Genomic DNA, 21,167 nt, shown 5'->3' with positions numbered 1-21,167 from the left:
CGTGGATCCTCCCACAAGCCCCGTAGGATGGTTTCCCATCACATGAAATAAAGGATGCCTTCTTTGTCTATCTCGCACTTCTTTCTGGCAGCTGCATTAGTGAACGTGTACTTTCAAATCTGCAGTCTAATATGATTAATTTATTATAGTGAGTGGAAATTTACAGTTATTATACTCAAGGCTTCAGTTTTACAAAGGAATGTTCAAATAAGCAGGTAAAATAGAAGCATGTGCTCCCATTCAAGATAGATACAGAAGCGTATGTATGAGTGCCTAAGCATCCATATATGTATTTTTTGTTGAATATTTATGACACTCCAAATGCTAGCTGCCTTTAAGAATTCCCTAGATTAAACATACCAATATTACTTGCGCCAAAAGGTACTGAATTAACTCTTGCATATAGGAATCATTGTGTTTCTGTATCCTCTGGCTAAGTGCACAATTTTCAGAGAAGCTTCAATATTATACTTAACCATGTATAGGAAGTTCCTGAATGCTAAATGTTACAATGTCGTTTCTGCTTCATTATCTGTGCACTTCTTAACATCATTCTTGAGAAAGTCCACCAATGTGTTTGCCAACTCTCTTTCATGTTGGCTGTACATGTGATCAGCGCCATCTATAATCCAAAGAGAGTGGTTTCTCACAGTCTTGTTGCATTCGAACGCATTTTGCACAGACACAATTTCATCCTCCGAACCATGAATTGTCAGAACCCTGCAAGAAAAAGTGCTTGCATGCTCAAAAGCAAGAACTAAGACCATTAAACTATATATTGTTGTGCTAGATACCCACCAAAAAAGCAAAGGGGGCCCCGCAAGGGGGGGGGGGGGGGTGGTGAACTTTCTAGCACATTCGCATGTGTAGACATTCATGTCCATTGGCTGTTTGTAAACGTGTATGTTTCATGTATGTCTGCATCATTCTCCCTTGGGCACCCCCTCCGCCAGCATCCAAAGGACCACTGCAGTGAGGCGATACCACAGCTCCCATCCTCTCCATGGGCTCATACATCTATGTTTTATGTTGAATTTGTCTGGAGTGTAGATGCCCGCTTAGAGGCTCCACCCATGCAGCTCATTTGTATATGGTTTCTTTTCAGTCTCATAGACCCTTAGGTCTTTCCAAGACTTTTAATAAACTCTCTCTCTCTCTCTCTGCCCCCTCCCAACCCCCTCCTCTCCCCTCCCAGCCTCTCCCATTCTGTCACGGGCCCCACCTCAGGCCCCCTCTGCATTGCGGGGCAGTCCTCTGCAAAAGGGCTGTTCCATCCCTCCCGCCTCTGCATATACAGTCAAGGGGCTGTCTCCAGCCCCCTCCTGCCTCCACACACAGTGCAGGGCTGTTTCCAGCCCTGCCTACCATTGTTGGGTTATCCCATCCCTCCCACACAGTGCGGGGCTGTCTCTAGCCCCCACCTACCATCGCAGGGCTACCCCCAGCTACCTGCCCACTCCTTGGCCTGTCCCATCGACCCATCCCTGCTCCAGCCCCTGTTGGGCCTGCATTGCTCAGGAGGCTTCTCCAAGCCGACCCTGTACCTGCAAAACAACAAGAAATCAAGCAAGAACGTCAAGAAAAGTACTCACAGGAGCTCTATCGGCAGCAGCTCCCACAAAACTGTGCCCACGTACTCTTGGCAGCTGGACATTGCTGAACCCCAAGGACCTACCAAGGGGGCTGCTGCTCCAGATGATGCAGGCCCTGTGGATCACCATTGGCTGCAAGCAAATACACAAATATGTGAGAAGAAACAAACAAAACAGTATGCCTCATAGGTAATTGAGAAAAGGAAACTTATGACACTCTTAAATAGCAGGGAATTGCAGAATTATTTGGCACAATGCCTACGCAAGGATGCGTGGAAGACACATGTGGAAAGCAAGCTTTGGAAGCTGCTACGAACACCTACACAGTAGGGGGACCACCCAAATGTATTTCTGATGTCACCACCCATCTCCATAAGGTTTGTATAGTGCTGGTTGAGAAGGTTGATAGCTTGGAAGCCACTATTGTGGCACTGCTCAATGAGAAAGCATACGTAGACAAAGTATTGGCTGAGATAAAGAAACAAGGTGGACAGATGCCAGATGAAGAAAAGTATGAGGGATGAACGGGTGCTGTGGGACCCGTATGTAGTTGGAGTACGTGACCTAGGACTGGAGGTCGAGCTGTCCATTTGGCAGTAACTACAGGTGGTGAGTGTGGGACCCGTACGTAGTTGGAGTACGTGACCTAGGACTGGAGGTCGGGCTGTCCATTTGGCAGTTGCAGGTGGCGAGTGTATTTCGGGAGGGCCAGGCTAGTTGTAAATGCCAGCACCATGGACATAGGCTAGGTGGGCAAGGCTGCTCACCTGTGGCTGTCATCAGCTGTCATTCGTGCATGGCCAGCCATTAGCTAATGCCTTCATAACTCGTCTTGGAAAAGATACCCCCTGGCTGGTCACAAGGCTTAAGTGGTAAACCGTAAATAGAAAAGTAAGTCCTGGGACCTAGGCTGGTCTCGATGAGCTGTTCCAGCAATTGCGAGTCTTCTTGGAGGACAAGCAGGGCACGCAGGGTATCTCAGTCTAGTTAAACATTTTAATGCTGAGCAGAAGAACTCGCAGTGTGAATTCTTTCTGCTGGCTCATGATTGCACGGATGCTAGCTGGGTATTTGTGCTTTTTCTAACTGAGCTCTGGGCAGGTTAGAGGTCAAGAGGGCACTTGAGTCAGCTAAGGGAGACTGTGTGACCCAGCAGTGGTTGCTAGGAACAGTCCTTAGCTGAGAACTAGTGTTGTGGAACTGAAATGGATGCCTTTCTGCCATGCTTGGTGAGAGCGTAATGTCATTTATTCCAGAGGGGTGGCACAGGTGTGACTGCCATAGTGTTTGTTGTGTTGCGATGCCAGTTCTCTTATGGGAAACAAGTTATAGCAAGATATGTGCGACCCATAGGGCGAGAGACTATTCGTCATGGCAGTCCTGACAGAGGAGAAAGCTTATGTATGCTTTCTTTTTTTGCTTTGAGCGGATAGTTAACTTTTTGGGCACTAGTGACAACTATGGGGAACTGTGTGGCCAAGTGTGGTCACTAGGGACAGTTCTGGGCTGTGTGCAAGCTTCCTGGACTAGGGATGGAGACCTATTACCAGGTTGATTATATCTTGGGATCCCCTGCCTTCACATCACATATCGCAGACTTCTCCGTTTCACCAACACCACCTGGGGCTGATCACAGATATCTCTTCTTCAATATCACCACTACTTGCCTTGCTCTACCACCCATCTACACTACCTATCACGACATACACTTTGACCACAAACCATAGTTACCAGCCGAAACGGAAACGGAAGAAACGGAGTTTCCGGGCCCCGCCGAAACGGAAACAGAAGAAACAGCAATATGATACAATTTATGTACAAAAATTTATTTTTTATACATAATATAATTATCAATAGAGTGCAAATCATACATAATACAAATTACAATTATCTATACTTGAAGGCTGAAGCTTCAGGCTTCAGCCTTCAAGCATCAATGCATCATTCATGATTCATGCCTCTATGATTCTAAATTCTTGAATGATGCTTCAATAATATGAAATCAACATGTATCATGAGTCATGACTAACAAGTTTGGCATTACAAGAATCTGAATTTAGAAGTTTGAAGTACTTAAAAGTTTAAACTTAGCACACAAGTTGAAACTTGAAACTTGAAACTTGAAAGTATTCAATGTCCAGACTCCATAGATGATCATGATTCATGATCCACAAATTTCATGATCATGACTCGTGACTCATGAGTCATGCAAGACTCAAAATAAAAGCACCCATGGATGATATAAAAAAAAGCAGCAGGACTACTGATCATCTGCATCATCCATGGACTCCTCGTCATCGTCATCCTCTGCGTCCTCAGATAAGTTCGAGGCATCTGTGTCACTGTCTGAAGAAGAATCATCAACATCACGATCAGGACCATCAGGTGCAACTGAAGTACTAGCACCATCTCCAAATGGTTGAGTGTATGATCGTGTGTGGTGTGCTGGTGCTGACAGCTCCTCATACAACATGGTGTATATGTCCAGCTCCTCGCGTGGGATATCTGGTATGACCTTCATCTTCTCCACGTCACCTTGTCTACATTCACTTGGCGAGGTTCGGGGCAGTCGGCGGTGAACTCAAGGAGACGGAGGTTGCAATGACAAAACACCAACCGCTCCAATTGAGCCGTGCTCAATCTGTTCCTCTTCTTTGTATGAAAGAGGGCCCAAGTGCTCCAGTTCCTCTCACAAGGACCGGAACTGCAGTCCTGTGAGAGAACACGTATAGCAAGGCGTTTCTGCCATAAGCCAATTAAGCCGAGATAAGTATCAGGAACTTGATAACTTTAAACATATTTGTAGTAGATAAAACTTCAAATTACTTAACGACTAAGCTCCAGCTAGTGGCGTTGGAACTTGTCTCTTAGACTCTTACCAAAGTAGGAGTACAATTGCCATATTTCTCCCACCAGGAGACAAGTTGCAACTTGATTAATGCCTCCGCCTGATTCCACCAAGACTCATCCATGATCATGCGAAAAACTTTGATAGACTTTGCTTGGCCTCTATCATCCCAATCTCCCCACTCCCGAGACACAACCGTGCGCAACAAGCCCTAGCGCACTCGCACAAGCCTCTCCACCACTATGAACATGTAAGCAAACCTTGTGGCTGGAGGTTTCAATAGCTCAAGGTCACTGTAAGTGTCATGTGCACGGATTAGTATCTGACGTGTACTAGGTACACAGAACTAGCTCAAGTTAGCCTGGGGAGGCTTAGAGCTAGGCAGGCTTGATTCTCGGGTTGAGTGGCAAGGGTACGAACTATTTATAGGTCTTCGCTATTTTTGGCGCCGGGGCCCGAGTCTATAAAAGAGGCCCAGGGGGTTCAGTTCTCAGTGTGCAGTTGGGAGCAAGTCTCGTTCCCAGGTGCTAGGTCTGATCCTGGATTGTGTCGCGGACGCGCGCCTACATCTTAACGTAGCCCAAGGCCCAGTGGCAGATCCAGGGCTTCACAGCGCCACCTGGTGGTATGGGACACCAGGCTGGTTGGGATCTGATTGGGAGTTCGTGCCAGTAGCTCAGCTCGTGGCTCGGAGGGGACATCTTCTGATTCGGAATCACATCCCGTAGATGTCACGGTTGGGTGGTGAGCAACCTGCTTAGTTCTGATGTTGTGTGTGGTTATTTTGCAGATCAGGGGTTTCAGGAGTGCTGGGACGTGTCAGTTGGTATCAGAGCCAACTCCTGAGGTAGGAACTTCTGATGCGAGAATTTTGACGGATTTCTCTTCCAGGTATGCCCTAAAATTCGAGATTTCCTGCTGCGTTTTTGCTGACTACCTGGGGTAGAAGGGGTGAAGAGATATCTGGAAAAGGAAGAAGAAGAGGAGTGAGATAGAATCGAAATTTCTGAAGGCTACGGAGAGAAGTTTAGAGGGAGGAGAAAGAGAGCAGAAAAGAAGGAGCGATGTGCAGGAAAAAGACTGCAACAAGGGACGAAGGGATGCGGAGCTTAGGAAAAGGCGCAGTAGGCGAGGCAGTAGAGGCGGGACAGCCTGTGTAATAGGCTGTCCACAGCCAGCGCAATAGGCTGTCCACAGCCTGCGCAACAGGCTGCGAACAGCCTGCGCCTAGGGCTGCGTGCAGCCTGCGCAGGAGGAAGGTGCTTTTTTCGAAAAAGCACCCCTCCAAAGCTGGAGGGGCTCAGCCTTTTTTGGAAAAAAGCACCTCTCCAAAGTTGGAGGGGCTCAGGTGCTTTTTCCGAAAAAGCACCCCTCCAAAGCTGGAGGGGCTCAGCCTTTTTTGGAAGCCCAGCTTCCAAATCAGGCAGCCCTGCACCCTATATAGGTGGGGGCTGGGTGCTAGGCTACCCACAAGCAGCCCCAAGATTCGAGATCTTACCTCGAGTTTCGTGCCCAGCCAGCCTCGTCCGTACAGCCTACGCCCTGTTTCGATCAGCTCCCCTGCATCAGTCCTTGCCTGCGTCAGCCCTGCACAGCTCCCGCAGCTTCTGTACCAGTCCGTACAGCTTCAGCGACAGCCGTACAGCCTGTACGGACTGTCCCGCCTGCTCCTGTACCTGCTGCTGCTCCGAACAGCGACTGCGCCTGTACCTGCAGCTACCGTACGGCCTGCGCCAGCAGGCGTACAGGCCACATCAGCAGTCCGTACAGTTTCTACTGCAGCCTGCGCATCCGGTTTGCGGGTTCGGAGAGGCTCCGTGACTCTGGGTCTTCCGATTCACCAGATTTCAGCATCTCCTTCCATCAGCTTCATCTGGGACGGTTTTCTTCTGTTCCATCTTCCTCTGTGCTTCGTTTCAGTCAGTTATTTCTCTCCGTTTGTAATCAAATCAGATTTCAGCCATGTCTGATGCTCCAAATCCCGAGTTCACTATGGGAGAGCAGGACTTAGATTACACTCCAGTGGGAGAGGATGATCAGGGTCTCTATGACGACCTGATAACTAAGAAAGCCTTCAGTGAGTTTACGACTGCTCTTGATGGTAAATTTGAGCAGGTCAATGCTAATCAATCGGGGTTGACACAGCAACTCCAAGGGATACAAGCAACTTTGACTCTTCTGGCTAGCACGGTTCAGGCACTCACGCATGTGGATGCCATGGCTTCCGTGCTAGGCCCGAATATCACTCCGGATCCCTTTCCAGGTGACCAAAAATCAAGAACAAAGGAGGTAGTTGACACTTGGTTGCACAAGTGGCAAGTACACTTCCAATTTCACCCCTATCCAGACGAGAAAAAGATTCAGCTTGCAGCAGGGTTTATGTCAGGTAAAGCCTTGCTTTGCTGGAAAGAACTCCAGCCTAAGCCTGATACTTGGACAGAATTTGAGGGTATCTTCAGGAAGGAGTTCCTGAAGAAGGAAGATGACTACGATATCGTTGGCAAACTCAAGGCCCTCGATATGTCAAAATTGAATTTAACTTTTGAAGTTTATCTTCAAAGATTTAGGGATCTACAAACCAGGGCCACTAAAATGGATCCTATAACCTTGTTAGGTTTTTTCGTGGATGGTTTGCCAGACTCCTATAAGTTACAGATTAAGAATAACAAGTGCACAACATTGTAGGAGGCCATGACATATGCGCGCATATATGATGATACCATGGCCGGTACCAAGGCAACCACAGTTACCGAGACGAGCGGAAAGAACAAACGAAAGTTCTTTCAGCATGCAACTGGTATTGGGGAGACGAAGTCTACGGACAACGCCTCCAGGAAAAGCTTAACTCCTGCGAAGAATGGTAAGGCCCGTTTCCTTAGCACTCTCAGGCTCAAGAAAGAAGGCCGATGTTTTTATTGCGAGGAGCGGGGCCACACAAAGAATGAGTGTCCTAAGCGGAAGAACCAAAAATTGGTGCTAGGACCGAAGCTCCAGGCGGGTCCACGTACCGCAGCCAAGGGAGCCAACCAAGTCACGATGACAGGTATTTCAGTAAATGTCATTACCTGCCCCCTTTCTTGTAATTGTACCTTTAATACTTCGTTGTTTGGTTCCCATGATCTTTTCCGAGTTTATGGAGAAGTTAGGGACCAACAGGTTCACATTCTCTTTGATCCGGGCAGCTCTCACAATTTTGTTAATTACAAATTTGTGCAGAAGATGGGGCTGTCCACAGTACCTAGCGACCACACCTACGAGGTGCAGCTTCCAGCTGGGAAGCAGTTTTGGGATCGCAAGGTTGAAGCGCTTCCCATCCGGATTCAAGCCTACACAGGAGCTCTCACATGTTATGTTATGCATCTAGAGCATGTAGACTTGCTGATCGGGATAGAGTGGTTTAAAACCCACAATATCCAGATTGGATGGACGGAGCATACGCTTTCTTTTGTAGACAAGGACACCCAATTTTGTATTCAGTGTGATAAGATTCCCCCTTCTCAGGGGCCTATTGTATCTGCGATGCAGCTTCGGAATATATTAAACACTTCTCATTATGATGTCTATCAGTGTGTTTTGATTCCACTTTCTTCATTTGTTGTTTCGGTAATTAACAAGAATGAATTAAGTGTGTTTGAACACCGCGAATTGAGAATGTTGTTAGATAATTTTAAGGACGTATTCCCAGCTCAATTGCCGGAAGGTTTACCTCCAGAACGGGCAGTAGATCATCGCATAGACTTAGTCCCAGGGGCTCAACCTATCAGTGTACCACCTTATAGGATGAGCCAGGTAGAGGAGGATGAGTTAGCTATCCAGCTTCAGGATTACCTCAATATGGGCTATATCCGCCCAAGTAAATCACCTTGGGGTGCACCTGTCCTCTTAAGAAAGAAGAAAGATTCTTCCTGGAGAATGTGTATAGATTATAAACGATTAAATAAAGTTACAATTAAGAGCCGCTATCCTTTACCTCGTTCTGATGATTTGATAGACCGTTTGGCCGGAGCGAAGTATTTCACTAAGATTGATTTGCGTACGGGTTATCATCAAATCCGTATCTATGCTAAACACATAGATAGGACCGCATTCCGGACTAGGTATGGTCATTACGAGTTCCTCGTATTACCTTTTGGTTTGACCAATGCTCCTGCTACTTTTCAGCAGATGATGAACGATCTGTTCAGGGATTTTCTGGACAAATTTGTTGTAGTGTTCTTAGATGATATCTTGGTATATAGTAAAACGCTTGAGGATCATATAGGACACCGCCGGGTTGTCTTACTTGTTCTAAGACAGCATAAGCTTTATGCCAAGATGAGTAAATGTGACTTCTTTATGAAGGAGATCATTTACTTAGGACACAAGATTTCTTCTGAAAGTATTAGCATTGAACTGGATCGTATCCAGAAGGTTTTAGAATGGCCTATCCCTCAGACTGTGAAACAACTTCATTCTTTCCTAGGATTTACGGTATTTCTTCGGAAGTCAGTGCGTGATTATTCACATATCACGGCACCTTTGACCAACATATTGAAAGGTCGTGGACGCAGGTCTACTCAGCCGATCCCTTGGAATGATGCAATGAACAAGGCTTTTGAAACCTTGAAGTTATCTATCAAGGAAGCACCCGTTCTTGCATTACCCGATCCCACCCGGCCTTATGTTTTAGAGGCCGATGCGAGCGATTATGCGATTGGGGCAGCTTTATTCCAAGAGGGCAGACCTGTAGCTTTTGAGAGTAAGAAGCTAGACGACACTCAGTATCGTTGGCCCACACTTGAGAAGGAACTTTATGCGGTAGTGTATGCTCTCAAGGTTTGGAGACACTACTTGTATGGTTCAAAGTTCCTTGTATTGACTGATCACCAGTCAATTAAGTATGTGTGTGATGGATCAGAATTGAGAGGAAGGAAAGCTAGATGGGCAGAATTAATGCAGGATTTTGATTTCGAAATACGTTATCGTAAGGGTTCATTGAATAGTGTGGCGGATGCCTGAAGTCGAGTTAAGTTTGTAAATGCTTTGTCATTTACGGAAATATCCTCAGACCTATTTCAATCCTTGAGAGGGCTATACGCAACTGATAGTCATTTCAGTTCTTATTGGCAGAGAGTCCAGGATGGGAGCTCCATGGTTGACCAGGACTCAGGGATTGTGCCACCTAGGATACAGGCGGCGGGAGGTCAGTGGATGATTAGGAACGGCTTGCTGTTCCGGAATGAAAAGATTTGTGTGCCTGATGTTCTGGACCTTAAATCCAAGATTCTCTGGGAGTGTCATGATGCTCCTAGTGCGGGACATCCAGGTATACATAGGACTCTGTCTCTTGTGAAGCATACCTTTTATTGGCCTAAGATGCGTGCATTTGTTGAGAACTATGTAGTAGGTTGCCGAGTTTGTCAGGTTACTAAGGCTGAACGCCTTAGAAGCGCGGGCTTATTACAGCCATTACAGATTCTAGGTAATAAATGGGAAAGTATTTCCATGGATTTTATTACTGGTTTGCCTCGAACGCGCAAGGGTCATGACTCTATTTGGGTCATAGTCGACCGTTTGACAAGGGTCATGACTCTATTTGGGTCATAGTCGACCGTTTGACAAAAATGGCTAGATTCTTACCTACAAGAACAACTATTTCAGCTGTTCAGTTGGCTCACGAGTTTGTGGACCACTTGTTCAAGTTGTATGGTTTGCCATCTGACATAGTCAGTGACAGGGACTCAAAGTTTACAAGTAACTTTTGGACACTTGTATTTGAGAAGTTGGAAACTACTCTAAGTATGAGTTCCTCGGATCATGCACAATCCGATGGCAGTACAGAGAAGGTCAACCAGTTGGTTGAAGACATGCTTCGGGCATATGTATCTAAGAGACAGTCTTCATGGGAAGATTATCTACCCATGATTGAATTTGCTTACAACAGTGCAAAGCATTCTAGTACAGGTTATAGTCCTTTTATGCTTATGTACGGGTTTCAACCTAAGTCACCAGTTATGGTAGGATTAAAAGGGATTCAAAATGATACTGCTAAGAACTTCTTGCAAGACATGCAGGAAATGTTGCAGTTTGCCAAGGAGTCTATTAGAAGTGCCCAAGATCGGGACAGATTTTATGCTAATAGACATCGTTCACCCAGAGAGTTCTCTGAAGGAACGATGGTATATTTGAGAATTCCTAAGGAATCCAAGAGCCTAAGTATTGGTTTGGTTCCAAAATTATCCCCCAGATACTGTGGCCCATTCAAGGTTATTAAAAGAATTGGACCAGTTACATATCGACTAGAATTGCCTCCTGATGTTAAAGTACATCCAGTCTTTCATGTCAGTAGACTGAAAGAAGTATTGGGTGCAGATGATCAACTTGTTTCTCCTCATGAGATTATAGAAGTTACAGATTTGACTTTTATTCCTCACGAACCTGAATCTATTCTTGAATTTCGTGAAAGACAGATTCGAAATCGTACTATCACGGAATACAAGATTAAGTGGAAGGATCGTGTTGAGGAGGATGCAACATGGGAGACATTACAAAACCTCCAAAGAACATTTCTAGATTTCTTAGCGAACTCAGGAGTGAGTTCTTAGAGGAGGGGGAGTATGTCATGTGCACGGATTAGTATCTGACGTGTACTAGGTACACAGAACTAGCTCAGGTTAGCCTGGGGAGGCTTAGAGCTAGGCAGGCTTGATTCTCGGGTTGAGTGGCAAGGGTACGAACTATTTACAGGTCTTCGCTATTTTTGGCGCCGGGGCCCGAGTCTATAAAAGAGGCCCAGGGGGTTCAGTTCTCAGTGTGCAGTTGGGAGCAAGTCTCGTTCCCAGGTGCTAGGTCTGATCCTGGATTGTGTCGCGGACGCGCGCCTGCATCTTAGCGTAGCCCAAGGCCCAGTGGCAGATTCAGGGCTTCACAGCGCCACCTGGTGGTATGGGACACCAGGCTGGTTGGGATCTGATTGGGAGTTCGTGCCAGTAGCTCAGCTCGTGGCTCGGAGGGGACATCTTCTGATTCGGGATCACATCCCGTAGATGTCACGGTTGGGTGGTGAGCAGCCTGCTCAGTTCTGATGTTGTGTGTGGTTATTTTGCAGATCACGGGTTTCAGGAGTGCTAAGACGTGTCAGTAAGCCCGATAGATGCTGAGGACTTTGGGTCTCTTCGTGACAAACTTCACGATACTGCGGGCTGTGGAGAAGATGGCATCAATCCAAGGTATCTTCCCTAGGTCCTCGATCAAAAGATCAAGGCAATGTTAGGCACAGGGTGTCCACACAATCTTAGGGAACTCATCTTCTAACATGGCACCCATTGACACACAATTGCTGCCATTATCTGTCACCACCTGCACCACATACTCAACACCTATCTCCATAATGGCTGCCCGTAAATGCTCCCAAATATACAGCCCTGTAATCACTGTACCTGCAGTGGAAGCGTCTATGGCTCTCAAGAACATGGTTCCCTTGCAAGAAGACACTAAAATATTGTACACATTCCTCTTGCGTGCATCTGACCATCCATCGCATAAGAGTGTGCATCCATATTTTTTCCAAGTCTCTTTCAAGGGCTTCATTTGGTCTTCCACACATTCCCTCTCTCTTCTTAGCTCTCTTGTCCGCAAGGCCTCATATGTAGGCCCTTCCCATTCATACCCAATGCGGCTTACGGCTCTCATGGCCTTCCTCCATCGTGTAGTCTTCGCCACATGAAAGGGTATTGCACACTGTATGAAGAGCTTTGTGAGCTCACTAGTGGCCTCCTTCACTGCTTGCTTTTGCAAGCGTGCTTGAATGCTAGACCTTTGCAGTGATCCTCTTTTCCCCGCACTAGCATCCACACTAATTGATCCATGTGGCAAGGGTGTTCTTGTGGCACTAGGAGCCGCGCTCGATGTAGTTGATGCCCCTCTACTTCTCTTTGCAGAACCCAATGTGCTGGCATCATCCAATGGCTCAGTGTCAGCAGCCTCTTCTTCATCTTGCAGCCCTTGTTCTCCACTTTTTGCAGCCAAGGCTGACATACGCGCACACTTCCATTCTGTTAGGCCACCTTTCACTGCAGTAGGCACGAACTCACAAGGTCCTACATCCTTGCTGGGAACACCTGCTAGATGGTCTTTCACCCGTGTGACAGACCCCGTCTTGCTTATGCCGCAATAGTTGCATCTCCACTTCTTGGAGCCACCGCCTCCTTTATAACTATCCAGGAGGGAGACATGGACCCAATAAGCATCTCTCGGCATTGAGGAGGATGGAGAGGTCTCAGGTGAGAAGGAGGATGGAGAGGTCACAAGTGACTCGTGAGAAAGGATGGGAGGTAGACCGTAGAAGGAGGATGGAGAGATAGAGGTAAAAGAGGATGGAGAGGATGGAGAGGTAGAAGTGAAGGAGGATGGAGAGGAGGAGGATGGAGAGGTAGAAGGTAAGATTAAAGAGAGGATGGAGAGAAGAAGGATGGAGGGATGGAGTCAGGAGAGCAGGCTGCCAAGCTGCAGGCTGCAGCTTGCAGGATGGAGATGATGGAGCAAAGGATGAAGAGGACGGAGAGAGCTCAAAGAAGGATGGAGGTGACGGTAGGTCCAAGAGCAAAGGATGGGATGGAGAGAGCTTGAAGAAGGTGGAGAGAGGAGGAAGGATGCACAAGAGGAGTGGAACAGGCGGGAGGCGGCGAAAGACGAAGAGAGGCGCCGAAATCCCGTTTTTAGGATTAGGGGAAAAAACAGGGTTTACGAAACGGCGTTTCCGTTTTGCCGTTTCTGTTTCTGCCCACGAAACGGGCGTTTCGTGCAACTATGCCACAAACTCTCACCCATATACTCTGCACAACTCTACACTTTACTCACCTATATTGACCACATACCCCTTCTACAGGACCGGGCCACGTTGATTAGCCGATCACTGCACGAAGCTGCCCTTCATGCCTTCTGGTACACCACACCGCCTTTAGAACTGTGCCATGTAATAGGTGGTACGATTATGAGTGTAAGGCTCTTCACCGACAACTCCGACTCAAATCCCAACATGGCCTACCAAGTGAACCAGACACGTCACATACTAATAATTGTCAGCACACTCATAGGCTCTATGCCACCACATCCTTATCAATCACCAAGCCCCTCTTAGGCTTGACCTCTTCGCCAACTTCTAGATGATAATCAGAGTGTTGTCATCCCCCTCTTCATGAGCTCAAAGACTTCTCTTTGTGTATTGGTATCGTCATGACTATGGCTTTTTTGTTCATCTTTGGTGTTGATGCCTGCTTAGAGGCTCAACCTTTCAGCTCATTGTATCAAGTTCTTTCAGTTTCATAGACCCTTCAGTCTTTCAAAGACTTTTAATAGACTCTCTGTGTGTGTGTGTGTGTGTGTGTGTGTGTGTGTGTGTGTGAAAAAGATGGGGAAGAGAAGATCGACCACAACTATACTATCAAAGTAACAAATGGAATCATAACAAAGGGAGACATGGGAAAAGGTCTGGAAAAACTAAGCTAATGGGAAAGCTCCAGACGCACAAGGGCTAGTAGCCGAAATGTTGACATAGGGAGGCAAGGAGACAAAGAAAATGCTTACCAAGCTTATAAATATGGCTCTAAAGGAAGGATTCCCATCATATCAGCAGCTTAGTAGATTGTGCTGATCCATAAGGGGGGAGATAGCAAGATGGCTAAGAATTGTCGAGCAATCATGGTGAGTAGCCTAATGGAAAAGTTATATGGAACTGTACCTGATCAAAAAATCAGCAAATGGGCAGAGGAACAAAGGAGTGAGGGCGCCATCCTAAACATTCGACAGTTGATCATCTGAATGCCATAAAGGCTGCAACTAAAGAAAGAGGTTGTCTACTGCCATTTTATAGATTTCAAGAAAGCCTTTGACATAGTACCATGTAAGAAGTTATGGGAAAATTTGGAGAAGCTTAAAGTCCTCAAGAACTCAAATAAGCCACATGTCGACTCTATGAGAGGGTTCTAGCGGAGTTAGCACTACTGCTAGTGGATGGGTCATGCTCCTAGGGAAAAGCTGTAATAAGCAGTGACATAGGGGTCAAAAAAGGCTGCCCCCTCTCACCAACACTTTCCGGTCTTTTTATCGATACTTTGGAAGAGTGTATGAGAATACACAGCAAGGAAGGTGTTCAGATTGCAAGGTACGCTTTGCTAATACTTATCACGCAAATGATGTGGTATTCTTCGCAAAGAACAAGGAGAGCATGCAAGCACATTTACGAACTGAGAGAATTCTGCAAACACCGGGAACGCAGGTCAATTAGGACACATAACAAACAAGTAGATGTCACATTTGAAGGGGTCCAACCGCATCATACGGTTGGATCTACTTCAGCTATATATACATCACAGACTTGGGGAGGGGACTAGAAGTTTCTTACCAAGATCCAGTTTTATCGGGACCACAACCTGAGGATATCAAGTGATGGACTGATCATCAGGCCCCAGTACCTCGGGGATAGGTGAGTTACCCACACACTGAGGATTGCCATAGGATAGAGGTGACTCTCGTCTCACCAATTGAGGATCGAGGTAGGGAGGGCTGCAGGCACACCTAGAGAGCAACGGATCTGTAGGCTATGCACACTAGCAATAGTGGAGATACGAGAGCACTTCTTATGCATTCATAGTTCCCAAGAGTTTCGGAAACGCGGAAACGGAAACGAGCGGGAAACGGTGTTTCGGAGTTTCGGTCACTAGGAGAAATGGTGGAAAAGGAGTTTCGATTTTTAAGGTTTAAAAATATATATATTATATATGTAATTATTATTAATATGCATGTCATACAACAAGGCCTGAGAGGACAACAAGGAGGAGAGGAGAGGGCAAGGGCTGAGGAGAGCAAGGAGAAGAGGGCAATGGCTGAGAAGAGCAAGAAGGAGAGGTTGGAGAGGAGAGCAAGGAGGAGAGAAGAGGAGAGGGCAAGGGCTAAGGAGAGCAAGGAGGATCCATAGCAAGCTATCCCAGAAAGCCCACAAAGCTCTCTCCCTTGGAGATACAGCTTTGGTAGTGAACCGCATCTGGTTGGCTATGGCACGCTAGGTATGTTAAGAAGCCTCATCTAGAAGTTCCTATGAGCAGGTCCACATGCACCCTAAGAAGCCTCACGCTCAGCAAGCATGGTTATTGGCGATCCTTCCCTAAGTGGAAGGGTCAATGATGTAGAAATGATTGGGCAAGCACAGTGTTGGCTTGACAGCATGAAAGGATCCATCAAAACGAATACGAATGAAGCCATGCAAGCAATTTCTACACCATGGCATTCTCACAAAGCACTCCGGAGCTTGTATGTCTTGCCCAATTGGATCTTCACTGATGCCTCAAGAAGACGTTCAACCTTGATTACAAGCCTCATGAAGATGTGGAGGTATCTCACACCAGCTTGCGATGTAGAGAGCTAGAAGAGACCACCCCTTTGGAGGTCTGAGGTTTAAAAAAGAGATATTGGCAGCTCAAAGGCATATTGTTCCATAATGTGTGCATAGTGCGCCATGACCAAACAGATCCTTTGGCACATGGAGCATAGTAGCACAGTTAGACCCAATGTGGAGACAACCACCTCTATCACACTTACGGGGAGTTAGTACGAGGTGATCCAAATTTCTGTAACCATTCCAATTCTGTGGTAAAAGAACCCCTTGAGGTTCTTCAGAATCATGGATGAGGGAGGCTGGTCAATATAGACGTTGCTGGACTTTATTCGAACCTGTGTATAATCATTCCTGGTCATGCAAAATATTACACATCTTGTCAGAAGTTAACAAACTCATGTCATACATCATACCTACAATCCTTGGGTATAGATGCTGCTGCAGTTTTCAAGTCTGTATTTAATCGTTCCTGCAAACTCTCCTTGGTCACACGATATTGTACAATCCCTGCTATAATCAGAATTACAAGTGAGAAATTTTACAAAATAATCAGACTCCAAACTCGATGCATGGCTGAGCAATCTACATTAACTAACGAGACTAACTTTCATGCTGAAAATGTGTTGCAGTACCAGATTTATCTTTGACGTCCAAAAAGCCTTTTTCAATTTGTTCCATGAATTCTTCACCTAGGATTTGTTCCAAGCCACCCTTCAAGTCAAAACGACCACTCACATTCACTATTGTATGCACATCCCTATACTTGGATGCATATAACAACACTGTACTCCCACCTGCAAATTTGTAACTGTCAAAAACATGTAAGCTAGTGCCGTACACTTGAACCAAAAGTATTTTAGCCTACATGCAAGTACCTCATTTTATGATACAATTTCAAAAGATACAAATGTGTACCATGTCATCTCAATTTATATATATATATATATCTTCATAAGACTAGTATACATTAAATACTCTGCAAGGCTGAGAATGAGGCGTGTGCTGTCCGCGGGCATACAGGTGTCTGCATGAGTGAGAGAGCTCAGAAAACAGATGAATTGAGAAGGAATGAGCTGAGAGAAGATGCTGAAACAGCCTGCTGGATGAAATACCCATCGCTGCTGCTGCGTCCCTATATTGGACCAGCGCTCAATGATGTCCCATATATTGGACCAGCACTCAGTGATGTCCAAGATGAGCAACAAGACCGAAAAAACGTTGTGCGAGAAGATGAGCAACAAATACTGACCGTCTCTTGAAGAGACAGAGAAACCATCCGAGTTTTGTCTCAGTTTTATTGGCTTCAAAGAGACGGAGAAACCATCGGAGCTAGAAGGGATGAGAACAATTGGTCAAAAGCGGCTTCATAAGGTGTGCGACCAATACTGGATGAATCCATGTATTGAGGATGCATGCACCAATGGAAGGTACTATTCCCACTTTGATTGTGTATCATGACAATATGCTTTGAGAACATCGAATGCCAAGATTATAGATCTATGTCTGCCCATCTATCTGCGGGTGGAATGCACTCGATAGCTGTAACTTTGTGCTAAAATTATCAAACAAGGCCCGCCTAAAGTATGAAGTGAACTTAGGGTCCCTGTCCAAGGTAATTGAGCAAGGAAAACCGCTAATGGGGTACCAATAACATGTGAACAGGCTAGCAATTGCGTCTACGATGGCCATCCATTTTTTTTTCCAAGAAAAAGACTTCTATTAAGTAAGAAAAAAACCCGCGAGAGCAAGCTCAAAGCGGAATACATCATGAAATCATGAGGATAAATAAAAAACCCCGTCAGAGTGAGGTGGAAAACAACCAAGGCTGAGGCTGAAAGTGCCACCTCAACCCTGTAGTAGTTTCAGAGAAGAAAGGAGAATCCTTCCATTCCCTGAAGAAAGAAGCCCTCCTAGCTGAGGCTGCACGGGAGTCCCCCTGCATACCCGTCCATACGGCCATCAAAGTAAGTACGATGTCTATCCAGATACTAGCCAATGTGTGCAAGGGATGAACCTGAGTACCCTCCAAAGCCTCTGTGCATCTGGCTCTCCAGATATGCCAGGATGCTATGCTCGCTAGAATCTCCCAAGAAGTATCCACAGAGGCATGTACAGCTGTAAAAGGAAGGTGTGGTACCACATCCAACGAACAGGACTCAATCTGATGACGTCGAACCGAAATGGCCCGAGAGGAGTCAACTCCCTCATAGAAAACCTGAGGTCCTGTAAGAGAAAGCCAAGCCACCGAGCCTCATGTCATAAAAAGTGGAGAATGGGCAAAGTGACTGAAAATCCTGGCTACCCCCATCCAAATCAACCTCGCCTGTCTGCAATCCCATAAGCAATGCTGAATAGACTCCGAAGCAGAAAGGCATCGAGGGCATGTAGGGTCGGCTCCGAACCTGGACCTCCAAAGGTTCACTGCAATCCCTCCATGGATAGAAAGCCAAAAGAAGATAGTGATCTTCTATTCCTGTGGGATTTCCAGAGCCTCCTCCAGAAGCACCTCTACTGATCCGCTGTAATACCAAAAGTCTCCCAATGAGGAACTCTGGAGGGTCTCCAACCTCTACTACTAAGCTGAAATCTCCTGGCATTACTGACCGTGTAACGAAAGAAGGGGATGCTCTTCTCTCGATGCCCTGCGTCAATCCACTCCCACTCTCCGGGGTCCCACTCCAAATACCTGATGGAAACTCCCCCATAGAGCCAGAGCCTCCAAGACCCCGTGGAGAGTAGCCAAGGGTCTGGGTCTAGGAACCACTCTGAATCTGATCCTTGCATCAACAGACCTACAACCCTGATAGGCTGAAAAGCAGACTCAAGCAAGATGTCCTCTGTGGACCTGAGTAATCTGCCACCTTCCTAGACACTAAAAACCAAAGCATCCTCCTGTGCATCTCGGAAGGCCAAAACCTGAAGCGGAACCCCGCCTCTCGAAAAAGTACCTGCCCAAGTGGAGGAAGTGAGTGGCATATCATCTGTGTCTACCCAAACCTCTGGAAGGGCTGCCTCAATCTGCAAGATCCTCCCTGCACTCCCTCTGAGATGTCCTGTCAACCTTGATTTGGTCTCCTCTGGAAGCCTGCGGAAAGCTTTCCAAGACCCCATAGAAGAAGCAGGTCCCCTCTCCCACCTGGACCACTGCACGTAGAGTGAGGCACCCATTCCACATGATGGGTTGCCTATCAATCTCTTCCCGAGAGGCCGTCCATTTGCAAGGTACAAGCATACAAAATTTAATTAGCAATCAGTAATAGTCATGCATTGCATATTATGCGTACCTGTGGATGCTAGAAGAGGTCCCACGAAGTCCATGAAAATGAAAGGGTCCTTCGGTGAAACAACCCTTATCCAAGTCTAGTAAGCCCCAAACCCTAGAAAGATACAACTTTGAACCAAAAGTCCAATCAAACCAGACGCACCCATCAACAACCCATAGGGTTTGGAGCTAGCAGCTCACCTCCCAGCCGTAGGCCCAGTACATTGAGCCACCCCGAGCTGGAGGTGTAGACCACCACAGAGAGCCCACGCTCCTCGAAGTCCAAACATGCATACCATACCACACGCCCTGCTCCCAGGCCAGCAGGTCTACGTCTAGAGGAGCACACTCCTCGCCCCTCATAATAACCCCTTGGCCTATACCTATAAGCCAACCCCCCAGCTATCTTTAGCTGTAAGCCCATACTTTAGCACGCATGCATGAAGTAACTTTACTTTACTTCATGGCCACACTTTGCCAAGTACAGCTTAGCCATGCCACACCTTTAGGGAGTCAGTGTCACACGCATCTTCAGCCGTGCATACTAGGCTGCCGCATAGCAGTGCATGGGCAAGCACATGGATTGCCACGTAGGCTCCATGCTATCAGTAGCCACACAGCCAGGTGTAAATGCAGTCAATGCACCAAGTCAGCAGGTCCGACTGCCATCAGGGGATCCAACAGTCAATCGAGTCAGGGCAGGAAGCTGGCCTAGTGGGTACATCAACCTGGTCGGCCATTTCTAGGGCCCAAGGGGGCCTATAAAAGGCAGCCCCTTGGCCCTCATTTCTCATCCTCTCCTTCAATGCTTAGCCTTCAGCAAAGCAGCAGTCTGCAGGCCTGGATCAAGGGCAGGAAAGGTGCAGCAGTCCAGTTCCCTCCTCAGATAGCTATCAGCCCGGTTCAGTCGGATACAGCAGCAGATAGGGACTGCATCACATCAGCCATCAATTCCAGATCTACAGTGAGGGTTTTTCCCTCTATACAGTATAGTTTTCCTTTCCTTTTGTAGCGAGGGTTTATTCTCTTCATACAGTTCTTATTCTTTCAGTCTATTGAGCCCGCTGGGCAAGATACTCAGTTACTTATTCCCTCTTCAGAGGCTCTTTTTGTATTTGCTCCCTCAGAGTCTCACACTCACTCTATAGTTCCACATGTGTTTGAGCACTTATTTCATCTCAGCCCAGCTATTGGGAGTAGAGAGAGAGTGAGTTTAGGCTTTATCCCTGCTACATTGGTATCAGAGCTTCAGATTTTCTTTCCTGAGATAGGAAGGTGCAATTCAAGGACAGCCCCACTGTTTTATGGCACATACAAGATCCAGAAAGGACACCTTCAGTTCACGAGGGTACACTAGTGGACCCTGCTTCACCTCGGGCTGTCCCTCTAGTCTCACCTCGCACAGTCCGAGATGATGAAGCTTCGACCTCCTCCCTGGTTGCAGCTTCTCCCCTGGAACCAGCGGTGCCAAACACTCTCCCTAAGGCAGTAGAGGTCTCCGCGGCTGGGCGGACACAGGATCGAGAGCAGTGCTCACTTCCTCCCTTGGATAGGGGGAAGGGGATGGTTTACACTATTGATCCTCTTCCCTCAGAAGGGATCCTTCGCACTCCGGTGTCTGGCTTGCTTCACAGGAACTCATTTTCAGCCTTGGAAGATGCTTCAGATTTCCCAGAGGAGGAGTTTGTGCCCTCTACTTTTGGTGAGCCAGTGATTGGGTTTCCTTATGACAGGGCTTCTTCTTCAGGTGGCAGGGTTCTTTCCCCTGTTGATTTTCTGCCACTTGGTTCCATTCCTCGCTCCTCGAGCAGGAGGTCTTTCCCTGTTGAGGGGTTTGTTTCCGCCAGTAGGTCAGGTAAGGTGTTCCACTCTACATCCTCCCGTTGATGAGGATTAATAGTTGGAACATACAGGGCCTAGGTGGCATCCCACATGGCGGCCTAGACAGCTGATCCGGGATCAGCTTCATCCAGGTGTTACTGGGGGTTCCATTGATATCTTATTTATTCAGGAGCACAAACTGGATTCTAGAGAGTGTGCCAAGTCAGGCAAGTTGCTTTCTGGCCATACTTTTTGGTCACCTACCTTGGGCAC

The 21,167-nt window shown here is 46.9% G+C and overlaps 1 protein-coding gene across 4 annotated transcripts in view; it reads right to left on the bottom strand.

Moving 5' to 3' along the window:
- Positions 1 to 216: 216 nt before the first annotated feature.
- LOC147892913 (uncharacterized) overlaps positions 217 to 21,167 on the bottom strand; it is a 39,003-nt gene continuing 18,052 nt past the window's right edge. The window contains exons 4-6 of one of the 4 annotated variants that reach the window (XM_087387049.1): positions 16,417 to 16,605; positions 16,225 to 16,321; positions 217 to 720 (exon numbers count right to left, since the gene is read on the bottom strand). In XM_087387049.1, coding sequence (XP_087243175.1) covers positions 507 to 720; positions 16,225 to 16,321; positions 16,417 to 16,605 — 500 coding nt within the window. In that variant the 3' untranslated portion in view covers positions 217 to 506. The remainder of the gene's footprint in view (positions 721 to 16,224; positions 16,322 to 16,416; positions 16,606 to 21,167) is intronic. The other 3 variants (XM_087387050.1, XM_087387051.1, XM_087387052.1) reach the window with 3 other exon arrangements.

The sequence above is a fragment of the Dipteris shenzhenensis genome, chromosome 16, assembly GCF_047967505.1.
Source record: "Dipteris shenzhenensis isolate YYH24624 ecotype China chromosome 16, Dip_SZ_1.0, whole genome shotgun sequence".
NCBI lineage: Eukaryota > Viridiplantae > Streptophyta > Polypodiopsida > Gleicheniales > Dipteridaceae > Dipteris > Dipteris shenzhenensis.
The sequence above is the reverse complement of the archived record's forward strand: the minus strand, read 5'-3'. Positions and strand labels throughout refer to the sequence as shown.